The 16,356-nt window shown below is 36.6% G+C and overlaps 1 protein-coding gene across 2 annotated transcripts in view; it reads right to left on the bottom strand.

The window, feature by feature from the left end:
• LOC103144560 (leucine-rich repeat transmembrane neuronal protein 4-like) overlaps positions 1-13,488 on the bottom strand; it is a 73,913-nt gene extending 60,425 nt beyond the window's left edge. Inside the window, exon 1 of one of the 2 annotated variants that reach the window (XR_001663291.1) lies at positions 12,827-13,488. Coding sequence is in view for 1 of the 2 variants with exons in the window: in XM_007561606.2 (XP_007561668.1) it covers positions 12,827-12,830 (4 nt within the window). In the remaining variant the exon portion in view is untranslated. The remainder of the gene's footprint in view (positions 1-12,826) is intronic. The other variant, XM_007561606.2, reaches the window with a different exon arrangement.
• Positions 13,489-16,356: the final 2,868 nt, after the last annotated feature.

Below are 16,356 nucleotides of genomic sequence, written 5' to 3'. Positions count from 1 at the left end.
AAGAGAAGAGTGAACAAATGCAAGGTGACATATTAGGACAGGTCTCTGGCATATACAAAACATTTTTTGCACCATTCTTAGATAATGAGATTTCAGTCTCGTCAGTTCTTCCTACTTTGAGTTGTTTTAGGGCGTCTTGTCCCTTTAAATCCAAATAAGCTGCTGCTGGCCACACCCCCAAAACAACATGTGTCCTTACATCTGAAAACAGCTTAAAACAAATGCCCAACTATACAACTCTGCATCTTTGAGAAGCAGAAGTGGAGCCTACTGCACAACCAACAAAAATGCAGAAAATGTTTTTTAAATGATAAGTCAACAACAACATGTTTGTCTTTTCCAGCAGCCATTGTACAGCAGAAAAACCAGCTGACCCAACATGGTGGCGCTCAAATAGGGTTGCTAGGTAACAGGCTGGACTTCTCTGGGGTTGCTAGGTAACGACGCAATGCCTGCTGATTTGTGACGTTACATTCCAGATGTTTTTAAAACAGGTCATTTTTCAGACACCAATTTACTGCCAGAAACTGGCTTGGTGTTTTTATTTTATTTTTTTAAGTGCTTGGGCTGTTTTTCAGAAGCAGCAGAAATCCAATTGGAAGTACAAAATGTGAATTTTATGTGATATTTCCCCTTTAAACATGTTTTAACTTGTTTTATATGGTTGATAATATAGCGATGGTTCCAAACTGCAATCAGTTTAGAGTAAAATCAAACCAACTAATATCCTCCAGACACCAGAGGATGAGATTTATTTTTCGCATAAACCCAAATCGATAAAATAACTACTTTGTCAGAAGAAATTTTAAATGTAAAAAATTTGACCCTGGTTTCAGTTTTGTAAATAAACAACTTGGTATTTTCCCCAATTTACATAAACTTTTGAGAATGCAAAACACATTCATGGTCAGCAACAAGCACAGCATGAATTTCAGTCCTCCAAGGCTCACATTTTCAGCAGAAAGAGAGTTCACTTTAAAAAGGCACCATAATTAAATGATTAAAGGTTAAATTTTCATGAGGAACATCTGGCACTTTAGTAGACAAATCCTGGCAGCATTTACCAGGTTTGTGTCTAAAACCAATCCTTGATTTACATGTTAATTTTACATCAGCAGGTTTTGTGATAAAATGACAATTCAGATGACATTTCACTAGGAAAAGATAACTGCTGGCTATTTATAGGAGCCGCATTATTCTAATTACCACATGTATAAAGAACAAAAGGGAATATATCTGTAGATGTGGGTCCCCCTGTCTGCTTTAGCCAGGTATTTTTGTGCGTCTGTAAAAGTTGCTCACTGGAGAAAACACCCACAGTTTAGGGAAAGTCATAAATTAAAAATAAAAAGCTAAATCTGCTAATAAACTTTACTTTTCACAGATGCTTCAGCCTGCCCATTCTGGTCATGTGCCTTTAGTTTTCCCTCTGCCATATGGCCTGAGTGATAATGCGGTGACTTAAAACCTCATAAATATTCAGGAACATAAGCAAATTTGTTCAAGTATATTCATCCAAATCCCAACTTAAGAAGCCAGAAGCTGAAAAATGCCATCAGACATGCGAAACTGCAGAAAATCTCAGCTTTAAATGTGTAAATATACAGCCATACAAGCTGTAATAAATTGTTATGTTGATGTAATGCTTTGAGAAAGTGTCAAAATACACTACTGGTATGAAACTTAAAGGATAACCACCTATTAAAACTGCTAAATTTAGAAAGTCCATTTTACCTTAAAACTATTTCTCAAAGTAACAATATCTGTTCTAAATTATTTGTGTATAGTTTTATATAATACACCAGGAGGAATTGTCATGTTTCTGTTTCATCTATACTTCTTTTTTAGCAAACTTAAGTGTTAGCCAACATTAGTATTGTAGCACAGCTAGCTGCTACGCTAGCAAATTCTTATCTATGTTTTGTGCCGTTTACTAATATTTAGTATGTCGAGTCCCTCTTGTTTGTGGTGAAGAATGAAGCAACTAAACAGAAGAGTAATTTTTGCTTTTCTGCTAGATCTAAACCTTTTTTTTAGCAAACTTAAGTGTTAGCCAACATTAGTTAGCTGCAGCACAGCTAGCAGCCATGTAAGAAAATGCTATATTTTGTGCAGTTTATTAATTTTTAGTATGTGGATTTTATTAAATTATACTTGTTTATGCTGAATTATGAAGCACATAAACTCAAATTATTATTTTTTTTGGCTAACTAGGATGGTTAGCTAAAATTAGAGGAGCCAGATACATAAAGCTGAAACTGTCGAGACATATTCCTCAAAGGATTTAGGCTGTTAAAGGATTTATTTAAAACAAAACTTTTGTTTTAATCAGTATTTTCTGGAAAATATTCTGTGTTACAATAAATGTTGTATTTTACTGAAAATCAAGCTTAAATGTTTGATTATCTGTCTTGAAAAGGTGAGAAATTATCCAATGGTCATTAAACACAAATTAGAAGAATTTGACACAAGCAATAAAGGAGACATAGCAAAAATCTAGAAAAACAACAAAGTTACTGCATTTGAAGTTGAGCTAATTGTCCAAATTGTGGAAAACTAACATTGCACTTCCTATTAAACACACAATATTTATTGCAACACATGGTGGAGGCAGCAAGATGTTTTCCTGTAGCAAGGAAAAGAAAGCTGGTCAATTAAGCACAAGACATCAGGTTCGCAGTTGAAAGAGTCCAAATCTGAAGCCAATTGAGATTTTGTTACAAGACTTGAATATTTACCAATCCTCTTTTTGAATTTTAACAGAACTTGATCATGTTTAGAAGAGACATACCCTAAAATAAAACGCTGGTATTGCAGCTTAAAGGTGATTATACAACTAACTAGGTCTGACTAAAAATTAATGCCTCACATTTCAGTCTTATTTATAAAAATAATTAAATAGTAAAAATAAGTTCCTTATTCATCCAGTTTAGTATTCTGTGCCATTTGTTTTTCATCAAGCAAAAATTCAGTAAATATGAATGTTTGTGGCTGTAACCTGTGAAATAAAGGAAGTATGATCAATACATGTCACTTTATTCATGAGGTTAAATAAATCATCTACTACTAAGCTTTATAATTACTGTAGTGATTGTCTCCAGTAGTTTTCCATATTGGTCTTGAAGTGCAGCAATTATAAAAAGTCACTGCAGAAATGAGTCATAAGACGTTTCTATAGAAGTAGCAGTTCCCTCCTTCAGAGGAATATTATGATTATAGGGCCTTTCTTCTTACTTTCTCAACTTTGAGGTGAAATAATTCAAGCTCTAACTCTGCTCTGACCTCTAAACCCAACAGTAAGCACAAACTACGTGGAGGAGTTGTTCAATTATCCACCTTTTGAGTCCTTTGCTCATGCGTGAACCGCAAGGGACCGCAACCCTCGCTGGGAACATTTTTCTTCACGCCTGCCCAGACTGCAACAAGTTTATTTCAATTATCTTCCGTCTTTCTAACACCAAAAGTGTCAACACTATTCAAAGGAATGACATCTGGATGGTTTGTTGCCTCTTTAAAAGAAACATCTTTGTGCGTCGAGTCCCTGCAGTTCAACGTACCATGAATGTCTTCAACTTTTACTCCCACAGCCCTTAACATCCAAACCGGAGCAGTCAGGAAGAGACAGCTGAACCTCTTCACAGACCAATAACGCCGCACATCTCACTGCCTTTTCCTCTGGACCACACCGAGAGGTGACGAGCTGATCAATATGAGCAGGAGATCATCTGCTGAGGCAGAGGAGCTGACATCTTGGAAGATGGGTGAAGTTCTTTTTGAACGAATGTGTTCACTCAAAGTCAGCAAGGCGTCAGTGGCCTTATTTTCTCTTAAAGTCATTAAGTGGCACATTTCTTAGCTGCATTCCCATTGCAGATGGCTGCTGGAAGTGATGGGCATGTGGCTCTCACTCTGGAGAGTAAACTTCCAGATTAGTTCCTCAAAATAACTCAGAAAGGAAGCACCGTCCTCAACACAGAATATACAAACGTGTTCACTTTCACAAAAAGATCAGGGCACAGAAAATAAGCCTGTTTTCTTTAATAAAAAGCATGGAGGGGTCTTTGGAATCACTGCCCATTACTCTGATCCAAATTAGTAAATTTGATGGTTTCAGTAAAAAAAAAATGCAACGTTCTTAAACAGAAACAGCTGCCACAGACAAACGGAGACCAGATCCATCAGTCAGCTTTACGCGGGTCCCGGTATTAATCGCACCGATCCTGCGTGCGCTTTTCCCTTCACTTCCCCCCTACCGTGACATCTGCTGCGCTTCTCCTGAGCACCGCGTTAACACCGCTGAAGGGTTAAGAGACCGGATCCATTGGACTTAGCCAGCTTTACTCGCCTCCTGGTGCGAGTCGCACCGATCCCACATGCGCTTTTCCCTTCACTTCCCCGCTGTCTGACCGTGACATCTGCCAAACTCTTCTTGAGCATCATGCTCAGACCGCAGGGGGTTAAACCCAAACCAGGTCCAGATAATTTACATTTTTGCACCTGCCTTTTTAACAAACTTTTTTAGCGCCATTAGCCATGTTGCCTCCTGCTTCCTCCGTTTTGATGCCGGCCGATTACGTCAACCAGCGTTACCACGGTTACCGGTAGACTGCAGATCTCTACCGTATATATCGTGCATTTCCATTATCATAATTTTTTGCATTGTTTTGTAACGTTACATGTTTTCCTCAGAAATATATTAATGTGACTGCCCTGTTGGTGGATTGAAAGTGATCTATATATATGAGAGACACCGATATGTTTGACATTCTCTCCTCTTGTGCATCTCGCCCAGCAACTCCTCACTTCTTTGAGAGAAAATGAGCAGCATCTGACATCTGGATTCATCAATAGCTAATGAAATGCAGTCCACATCATTTGCAATATTTCAGATTTTCTGATTGTTGTCGTACTCCACATAGGGGTTTGTTTGATTTTGTCACCGTTTGAAGTCTGATCTAATCATTTCAATGTTTAGGTTTTTTTTCCAAGGACAGTAACGTAAAACAGAATATGCTGCAGGTCACTTGTTGGATGTAGTTTTTAATTCAATGGAAAACGAATGAAAGAATCACGACATCATCCCTGCTTTATAATTTAAAGCATAATCACTGACCTTCATCTCTCTTTAAGCCACTTTCTTTCAGAAGATAAAGAAATCGCTGCTGCTGCTGCTGAAAATCGTGGGAGTTCTTTGATTTGATGCGTTTGGGGAAAAATGTCCAGTTTCAATCTTTGGCTGATTGATTGGAGGATCTACAGGATTTTCATTCAGCCATTTCCTGACTTATAAAGATCAACAAACATTTACTAGAACGGTCTGTCCTTTGTCTTTTCCACTTTGAGGAGAGAAATAAGCATCTGTCGTGATTTATCTCTGGGAAACTGGAAGTCAGTTGTTATCTAATTAAACGCTCATCAGTTTAAAGAGTAAAAAATAAACTTGTTTTTTTTGCTCTCCTGCCCTTTCAGAGTGGATATGTTGCAATACGGTTATACTTCAGGGAATTTGTACTGTTAAAATGTTGATACACATTCACCAAGTTCAAATTTAAAAACTGCTTCCGTTACATTTACTTAGTTTAGCATCAGGAATTTAGCATTTAAAGATTCACTTTTCCAGGCTTCTTGCTCCTTTAAGTTCATTTTGTCATTTACACCAGATATTTATAACCTGGGCTGGAAAAACAAGAAACAGGAAAAAAGTGGCAAAGACAGAAAAGAGGAAAGACACAAACATGAAAAGAGATAAAGTCTGTCTTTCTGTCCTGTCTTTCAGAGAAAAAAAGGACAGGACAGAAAAGCAAAGACAGAAGGAAGGAAGGAAAGAAGGAAAAAAGAAACAAGGTGAAACCAAGATAGACAGATTAAAAAGATGGATAAAATGATGGAAGGAAACATGAAAAAAGACCAGAAAGGAAAGCGTATACAAGAAAGGACAGAAAGGAAAAGGGGGAAAAAGACAAGGGCGTGAAAAAGGAATAAAAAAAAAAATCAATAACATAATTGAGGAAGAATAGAATGAAAGAAGGGATGAATGAATAGAGTAAAGAAGAACAGCATTTAGACAATGGGATGGAGAATAAAGTCTGAAAATTTAAATATTTTATCCAAACATTAAATCCTGAAATCCAATTCCAGACTTTTCCAGACTTTGTAGTCAAACCTGTTGACTCCCATCTTATTCTTGGTGTAAATAATCACTGAGCAATTTCCCCACACACCGATAAATTGTCTTTCCCATTGATTAGGCTGGTGGTGGTCAAAGGTATGAAACCATGGCAACCAAACGCAGACTGTGAAAACATCACGTCTCTCGCACCGCGCTGCTCATCTTCAGACTGTTTCAGGTTTGAGAGTCACAGACTTTCAACATATCAAGGAGAAACTACACATGCTGCACAACAGGAGGGAAAAGAAAGAGAGAAATTCAAACCAGTGACCCCGAGATGCACTGAGAACAAATCAAAAGTGATATTCTCTGCGATACGACAGCTCAGAGTCGTGAGTGGGCTGTGATGGAGTGAATAAATCACTATACATCAGCAGAAAATGGCTGGAAATATTCAACTCGTTTATGAAATTATTCCCCATTGATGGGTTGAACCGTTTTCAGCTAACCTGAAACTATGAATGAAAATATTAGTCTCTTGTTTCCTTTGTTCATTTTAATTAGCAGAATGGCGCTGCTTGGGCATTTTGAGTTAATTACAGATTCTGAAAGTGTGGACTCTCAGCTTTCCAATGATGGCAAACATGGGAATAAAAAAGATGCTGTTCTTTTCTACCAAATTAAAGAAAAACAGACTTGAGTTGCTTTAGCAGAAACATAAAATCATCTTCTGTACCATTAAATATAAAACTAATCCACCCATTTCTATCAATTGTGTTTAATTTAATCATTTTAATTAAATAACATCTAAGCAAAGTCATAAAAAACAAAGAGCACTTCTCACTAACTGTTCATGGAGCCGTTCAAAACATCCTATAAGTCACGTGTCAAACTCGAGGCCCGGGGGCCAGATCTGGCCCACCATAGCTTTTCATGTGGCCCTCTAAACTCCAAATTATATCAATTAGTCCTTCCAGTTTTTCACAAATACACAAATTTCACATAAAATCAACAGATCCCCACATTTTTTATGATTTTCACTGCTAATTTGTCTTGAAACTGATCAAACACATTGGGTTTAACTGATTGCTGCCTCATCCTTACCTGATGTCGCGTTAAAGTCCGTGATCAATTATTAAAAACTCACATTTAATGTCATGCATTAGTGCAAATATCGTAAAAACTTCCTTATAAATATTACTGAAGAGGCATCACAAAATGTGTGATTTCGATAGCAAAAAAACTACAAAAACAATGAAAATCCTGGATGAATATTTAATTTAAAAAGAAAACACTTATTTAATGCTGAAAAAGCAGATAGTTAATGATGTTTTAACAGTTTAATGGTTTTATCATTAGATTCTGACACAACTGGCCCTTTAAGAGCATTCAGATTTTTGAAAAGACCCAAAAAGAAACAGAGTTTGATGCCCCTAATAAGTAATCCTGTTGTTTTCTTTCCACCGATATCTGCAGATTTCTTTTGAAACATTAAGCCAGTTTTCCATTATTATTATTATTATTAACACAATCCTTTGGTAAGCTAGCTGTAGCGACGCACTTTGAGCTGACGTCACGGTAAATAAACGGTCGTTTACATGCAGTACCTGGGAGACCACCAGGGGGCGCCCGGGGACCACAGTAACCATTTCATTGTTGTTTTGTCGCCTAAATCTGCGCCTACATGCTAATTAAATCCGCCATTATGAGCAGATAGGTGATCTTCGCCGCATAATGGGCCAGTTCTAGTAATTGTTTACGCCGCAGGCAGCCCATTATAATCTTTAAGTTGGGGAAAGAAAATGAAAACATGCCACTTATTTTAAAAGATTTTCAAGTTTATGTTTTATTTTTTATGGAGGGGGAGTGGGGGGGGCTATAAGTACTCAGTGGGATAATTATTGTTTCAGCCTGATGGAAGAAGCTGACGGATTATTGAACAAATGGGACATTATTTGTGCCTAATTGCCTTGTTGCTCCTGCTGAAGCAGTTCCACCACAGAAGATTAGCATGCTCCATCAGACTGGAGACCATCAGGCCACTGTGCAGCTCTTGTTTTATTTATGCCTGTGCTGGTGTGTGTGTGTGTGTGTGCTGCTGGAAATGTGGCTTCTTTGTGTTGTTTGTTATTGTGGGAGGCAGGAATGAATATAAATTCCACGGATTAGGATACAAGTAGGTGATTCGCATTCATCACTCCCGGGCTGTTATGCATCCACGCTTGGCAGCCATTGATGAAGACCAAGAAAAAAAAGATGCTTCTGCATTGCTGTTGACTAGTTTTGAAATTAAACTTGTATTGTTTTTTTTGATTGCCATGCAATTACTGTGATCATTCAATTATGAGCCATACAAAAACAAAGTGAGAGAACTCTCTGTGACACTTTTTTTGTTTCTGGTACTTTTTAATCAGCTTTCTTTGAAAATATAAATACTTATTCACATTGTAATTAAAATAGTCATGAAAAGTTGGGTTGTTTGTCAATATTTCAAACATTGACAAACAATGTTTGTCAAGGTTTTTCACAAAATCAAAGTTTTCTATGTTCACTAAACAATCATGTCCTGAATGGGCAATTAATGTTTAATATATATAGATGTATATTAAACTATGAAAAGTGAAAGATGAATAAAGAAACAAATCCCAAGAAAAAACCAAAATCTACACTTATTTCTTTATTTCATGTAACTTGCGTTTACTGCCAAATGGACTTTAAAAAGAAACTGGAGGAAGAGTTAAAAGGAAATAAATTATCTAAAAAATATGTATATATCTAAGAAACAAGTGGCAACAATTTATTCAAAAGACAGTACAAACAAACCACAATTATGAATAATGTTATCCTTTTAAAGAACAAAGAAAATGTCACATCCAAAAATTAGAATAAATAGAAAAACTCAAAATAAGTTTCATTTATATGGTCAGGTGTCCAAAATAAAACTTTTCTAAAAGCATCTTGAATTTCTAATTTATATAAAATTTGATAATTTCTTTAACTAGTACTTTGATGTGTAAAATAATCCATCATACACTTCAGCTGACAACTATTTTACTAACTTTTCTACATTTGTGAAATAAAATCAGCACAAATCTTTTACAAGCACGTAGTAATTAAACATTCTTCCCCTGAGGCGTAGCTGCCGTACTACAAATTTAATTAAAATTAATTTTAAAAGTTGTTTCAGGAATCAAAATAGATGCACTAAAATATTTCTGAATTATATTGACGAGTTATGAAAGTAAAGACTTCAACACACTGAATCTATGTTTGAGACTTTTATTTTGAAAATCATAAAGTACTTCTATATATTGCATTGATTCTAAACACTGAGAATAATCCAACTGGATAATTATTAGCCACCAAATGTTATGCAAAAATTTGTAAATTGTGAAAACAGAAGACAAATTTTCTTTTCCCCAAAAAATTATCGTGTTTTAGCGATTTTTTTAACTCAATATTTTCATCTTTTGAGCGAGTTGCATTACTGAAATCCTAATACAGGCCCTTTACTGACATTTAAAAACATTTATAAAGCATCGACAATGAAAGGAAGCATTTCAAGCAAATCTCTTTTTGGAAATTTAAACAGTTATTTTTTCAGTAACCGCAACTGCAACTCACTCATGTTGATTGTTTTGAGTATAGTTACTTTTTAAGTCAAACCACAAGTATTAATAGATTTATTATAACCTGGAAGGACGGCAGATTTTACGTTAAACAGGAAAAACATGCTGTAAAGATAAAAATGAATCAGTTCTCTTGAATTGTTAGGGATTCTTTGTTCATGTCCATTTAAGGAAAAAAGAAAAATAACCACGGTAAAAATAATATCACACCCAAGACAAATGTAGGCACTTATTTTGGATAATTGTGGTGACATAATTAAAAGTGTATCAGTATCTGCTCATTAGCTGCACCAAGCTGCTTATTACTTGGGGAAATGCCACAGTTCTGCACAGATGTGTGGGTTGCATGGATTCTTAAAGACTATTAGTCTAATTCAAATCAGCCAGATTCATTTATTTTTTATCTTTATATTACTTCTAATTTGAATCAGCTGGAGTTGAAACAGGAGGAATCTGCAGAATTAGAAATCCATGAAGAAATGAGTGGGACGCATGCAGATTGATTTTCTATTCTTTTCTAGCGGTGCTATAAACAGTCTAGATGATGTAGATCTGTGCTATTAAACACAACCCATTACTGTAATTTAATTAAAGTGCTGCATATGAATTTGTCATAGTAATGTGCAATAATTGTTTAACTACTTTATTATGGCAACAAATTCAGTCTAAACATTTTGATTAGAAACTTAGAGTCAACAGAGAGCTAGCTAGCTTGCTAGCTATTCTCGTTTATTGTGTTTTATGTCCTATTTGTAAGGTTCATATGGTTTATATTCTGTAATATATATCTAATAAGTAAATCTCAGTTTGCTTAAGAATTGTGGTACAGAAAAGTTACTGCAAGAATTTATACCTGTATCCAGTTTTAGCTTGTTTATCAACAAGGCTACTTGTTAGCATGCTGCAGTGTTAGCATGCTAGCACTTCCAATTACTGACTTGGCTTTGGTTTTCAAGTAATTATTGACCGACTAATTGAGGTTAAAGGTTTAATTCTCCATCAGAGCCCCAGGAAATTCAAATATTGATTAGCTTAATTTATTAAGAATGCTGTCAGTTCAAGAGTTCAGGAGGTGAAATGTACCGACTCTTCACGATCACAGAGAGAGCGTCTGCGTTGCTTATCCTATTAGTTCAGTGCTGCAAACTTTGATAGTTTTTTCATATATTTCATGTCAGGGTGAATATATAGAAAATTCTCCATCATACTGCAGGATTTTCCAAAAAATAAAATGCCGTAACTTTGGAGCTTCGGTGTGAAAGGTGTAGAAGAGAAATGCTGAAGTGTTTTTACGAGCCGTCAGCTGTAAATGTGCTGTACTTCCATTGTTTTACTAAGTATAAATAGTAAAATTATTTTAATTTTTCTCTCTTTTTTGAATTCCCAAATTATTTTGAGCAAGTACATTTTAAAATTTGCTTGGCATTTCCCCAATTTAGAGATCAAATATCTTAGAAGCCGGAAACATACAAGTTTTCAAAAGACGACAAATAGACTATAAATCAAACGTTCCATTATAGTTACAAGTGAAAAATAATTATGTGCTTCCATAAACATGATTATGTAGCATATACTACAGCCCCATCTTGAAAACTGCATTTTCTATTACTCGTAACAGAAACCAGAATGTTTTATTGACAAAAGAAGACATGATGGATTGGAATATCAATCAGCAGCCCAGAGAATCCATGTGGGAAACACAGCTAGCAGAGACGTTTTGACCAGGGAGTCAGAAGATCACAGTTTATATTTTTGCCCCGTTTCAGAACAAAACATAATTGTAGAAAAAGTTATCTCCAAACATTGGATGTTTTTCCTCCATAATTCAAGCATGAAACAAACTGAAGAGTTGGCGTTTCTGGTAGAAAACAGAAAGCCGAAGCTTGATTACAGAAAAGTCAGAATGCTGGTCAGAATTGGAGCAGGAAAGATTTGAATTAGAGACTTTGTCAAAAGTGGTGAAGTGCAGAACTTAAGAAAAAAATTTTAAGAACATTTTTTTCTTAAAACTTTAGAAATAAAAAAACGAAAGTTTTGAAGAAAAAAATTTTTTTCTTTGAAAATAGTTTAAGAAAAAAATTCTTATTTTTTTCTTAAGTGTTAAGAAAAAATTCTTACTTTTTTAAGAAATACATTTCTTTTAAGAAAAAATGTCAGCTAATATATAAGATGCATCTTACACACAGAGCTCATTTTTTTTTTCTCCTTTGTTCAGTGTGGGGTTTTTTTGTGTGTATTTTTTTAAAAGCAAGCCTGAACATGAAAAGTTGTTTAAAAAAATAATAAATAAATATGACATTCCATTGCATTTCAAGTCCTAAACTTGCGTAATTTCTACTCAAAAACACTGCATCCAAATGAAAACTATGGCAATGAAAGTTTGGGATTGGATCTAACAGTTTGTTTTATGTAGAAAGTTGCTTTTAAAAAAAGAGAAAATGCCTCTGAAGCTGCTCGGCATCGTTTAATTATTTCCCAAGCAGCTCAACTGATGAGCCTCAAAATGCACAGAGAACAGAAAAAAATAAAAAAATGAAATAAAAATTGGAGCAGCTGAGCCCAAAACCAGAGACGCGCAGAAGCGATGCGTGTGGGTTTGCGGGGTTGAGCGGTGAATTTAGCTCTGGAGCAGCCAGTCAGTAAAATGGAGGAGGTGATAGGCAGTGTGGGATGAGATTGTAGGTGCCCAGAGCTGTCAGGAGGAAGAGGAGGAAGAAGAAGAAGAGGGGGGGCATGGGGTTGAGTCAAAACATGTCAGGGCTCTGGAGGGAGAAACGGGAGGGATAGCAGGACGGGGGGACGTAATTAGCCAGTCACATCTCTACATTTTGACCGTTTTAAGGTCAGGTTCAGGCGGTGTTAATAAACTTGTCACAGCAGCTTTATTAGCAATGACAGACCGGCTCTGACTCACTGTGCACAGCCACTGATTCCAGATTTTTATTTATTTATTCCAAATGTGTCCCTGAAAAGGATTTAGTAGGAAACGCATCCAGACAGAATCGCTGCTCACACCGCGGATAAATACGTGGATTTCTTCAGAATATGAAGGAAAATGTTTTCCAAAACCCCTTTTCCCTCCACTTACCCATGTTGTCTCATCGGTCCAGTTCCCCGGTCCTCCGCATGCAGCACGACTCCCTCCGTGTCGCCTTTCCCAGCCCAGTCTACTTGAGGAGCGCCGCGGGTGATTCACCTGCCTTCATTGTGAAATAACTCTCTCATCAGAAGAAGGAAAAAAGCTCTTAAAGTTTGCGCTGTTGGTCCATGACGCAGCGCAACTTTCCCAAATAAACCCGAAAGGATCCGTCACCCATAAAGCGCCATGGTGTCGGAACCGGAGCGCTTCCAAGTTCAGAGGTGATGAAGAGCGGCGGCTCTCTGCGCAAACATCCAGCGGGAAGGCAGAGAGGGACCGCCGACCGACAGCCGGGATGCTCCTGTGCAGCAGCGCAGGTTGATTATTGGCGATGTGCGCGCGCCTGAGTGAGGAGGAGGGGGCGGGGGGCAGACAAGCACGCGCGCACGTGTGTGGGTTCAATTAAAACGAATCAGACGCCAAATACCCGACTGGACTCCCCAGATCCAGAGAGTTTAATGTCATCATCATCACCATCATCATCCGATCAGCGCAGTCAAAGTAAAGCGGTGCAGCCGCAGCTGCCGCGCGCCTCAGTCCTGACGCTGCGCGCTGCAGGTGTGGTGGAGGATAAACGACGGCTGTATGTGGTTATCATCATCATTACATCGTGAGTAGGTAGCCCGCCTTTTCCCACCTCGTGTTGCATAATTACTGCAGATGGGAAGGTTCAGCTCATGCGTTCATGTAAGAAGCTTTCAGGCAGAGGCGGTCCGAGCCCGTTTGGCCCCTGGGCGAACCACCAAATTCAGATACTAAATATTAACAATTTACTCAGTTATAATGTCTCAACACTAAAATCTAGGTTTTACTTTAACTCTGGGAATAAACAAATCACTTTCCAAACCTTAAAGTGATCCAAGAATAGTTGAGCATTTTGGCCTAAATATTAACTAAAACTAAAAAGTTGCTGTTTGTGATGCGCTAAAACTCATAATTACATCTTTTGTTATATATTTCACCCAAGGAGGTCGCCATTTTTTCACCTTACTGGAATCTACAGAGTAAACACAGGAAGGCTAACTTTAGAGCCGAGAAGTTGTTTTATCATATTGTGTTTGGCTGGTGTAATTTTAGAGGATGCCACATGGTGTCACTGTTGGGTGTATGTAAAACAAAAAACAAAACTGGATCACGTCCCCCCCACACACACACACAAAGAAAAGTGCAGTGGGAGAGAGCCGGAGCCAAACAACTTCCGAATTCCAAACATTTTCCCCTCAACATTTCTCTCCAGAAGACCAAGCCATTTCTAAGAGCAAAACTGACGAAGGCTCCAACAGGTGATCGTTACCTTAACGAGGTAAAAATAAATGCCCTGCCAACAATTTGTATCCACAAACCACCTAAACCCCTTGGTGCCGAAGCAAAAAACGCTGGGAGAAACATCAGACTGACTGCTGGAAGCTCGGTTAAACACTAACGGAGCTCTGCAGCCAGCAGTACCGACGGCACTCCTGCCGGCCCGTTATGTCTGAATTGGGACACCGGACCCTAAACAGCTGTTACCGAACCGGAGCAGACAGAGAGCTCTGTCTATTGTTACAACTAATCGTGGATCCTTTTAATTTTTGTTTTAACAGTTCATTCCTAGTTTAGTTCAGTTTTATTTCATTCCTTTTTAATCAGATTCATTCTCTGAGCTTCTAATTAATTTGCTGGTTATCAGTTATAGGTAAATACTTCACACCACCAAATATAACCTAATAAGTAAATGCACACAAACTACATGCATAGTCTTCCTTATTTTCACTCTCTCAGCTCATCAGTTTCAAGGAAACTGAAGAATCCCCGTTTTCAAAATGCCACCCCATATTTCAGATTTATGAGCAGCAGATTTACTTTAAAATATTTCATATATCCTATACAAAAAATTGCAAATAGATTAATTTTTCACAAATAATTGGGAGTTGAAAATTAGTGAATTGCTGCTGCCATCATAGAAACATAACTCAAACTTCTTTCCAACTTTTCTTGTATTGCTTTGGTGTGGAGTGTTTTATAAACATGAACATTTTTAACTGACACTTAACAGTATTTTATCACCACAAAGATCAGATTTCTTAATATTTTGAATAAAACCAGCAGACCAAACGTTTAGCTATACAAGTGTAATTTCTTGAATGTAAAATCATAACATCTCTTTAATATCACTTTATTGTCTACATTTCATCCCTGGAGGTTTTCTTTACAGTCAGAAGAAACTGAACTGAAGCGTGTTTTTCATCTGTATTAGTCATTTTCCTGCTGGGGGCAACACATCTGCTGCATCTGGCAACGCACAGCAAAACTAACAACACCGTCTCCTTAAGGTTCTTCCCTAAATGTTTGAGTTTGCTTGAATCTAAATCAATTCAACATGCAGTTGTAAATTCACTGTAAAGTTTCTAAAGAACATTTTAAGTCTAAAAAGGAAGTGGGGTTTCCCCCCCCCCTTTTTCTTGACGTAACAAGAATCTCAACAGAAATGTCTCTGCAGGTCACTCAGGAGGAAACATGAAAAGAACAAAAATAAAAAGTCAATTTAACAAGCACAGGCAGCGGCCCGTTTGGAGCACTTGAAATGTTTTCTGTCCCAGTTCTAGGAAAGCAGGACCTTTAATCAGTTTGGTTTGGAGAGGCTAGCGCTGTTTTCTCACCGTCTGTAAACCTAGAAGTACCAGCACAAAGTTTAATGAGACAAACTGCAACAGCAGCGTAAACATTTAGGAAATAAATTACTCTTTATTCAAGCTTCACTTTGACAAACAAAATCCAGAAAATTGGAGATAACTGGTTCAGATCAAACTCTGTAGATATTTACATGTAAGAGATTAGAGAAAATCTTCCACTGAGAAAATATATAAAGTTTTTGTTTGTTTGTTTTTAAACAGAAACAACAAAAAACTAATATTGTTCTTAAATGCATTCTGGACAGATTCTTCTTCAGCAAAATCAATTACAAAATGTTTTATTTATCCCAAAGAGAAACTAAATGTTGTCACCTTTGCTTTTGGTGCTCCACTTTAAATCTCATCTGTCCGTACTGCTAGAGTCAACTTCCCAATCCTCTCCCTGATTTTTAGTCTTACTCTTTCTCCATATTCGACTTCATAAGCTCAGAAAAATGTCCATGTTTTTTCTAGAAAATGTCAAATTAATGTAGAAACTTCTCAGTTTTGTTTTTTTGTTTTTGCCATTTTTGGAGCTCAGAAATTTCCAAATTTTTTTTCTAGAAAATTTCTGAGATTAAACTAAAAACTTGAGTTTTTGGTGGAAATTTACTCCTTTTAAATACTCTGTTGTACATTTCCTATCAGAAACAAAAAGTTGAACAGTTGAAGATCAAACAAAATATTAAAAATATTTCAAATATTTAGAATATATTATTTTTTGAATAAGATTGATATGCAAATATATAATATATATTTAAAAATTAAACATTTAATATACATTTACAATGTATGAAATCTATTCATTATATATTTAATATATATTAA

Source organism: Poecilia formosa, unplaced genomic scaffold (genome assembly GCF_000485575.1).
Source record: "Poecilia formosa unplaced genomic scaffold, Poecilia_formosa-5.1.2 Scaffold129, whole genome shotgun sequence".
Lineage (NCBI taxonomy): Eukaryota > Metazoa > Chordata > Actinopteri > Cyprinodontiformes > Poeciliidae > Poecilia > Poecilia formosa.
Note: the sequence above shows the minus strand (reverse complement) of the source record. Positions and strands in the feature narration are given on the sequence as shown.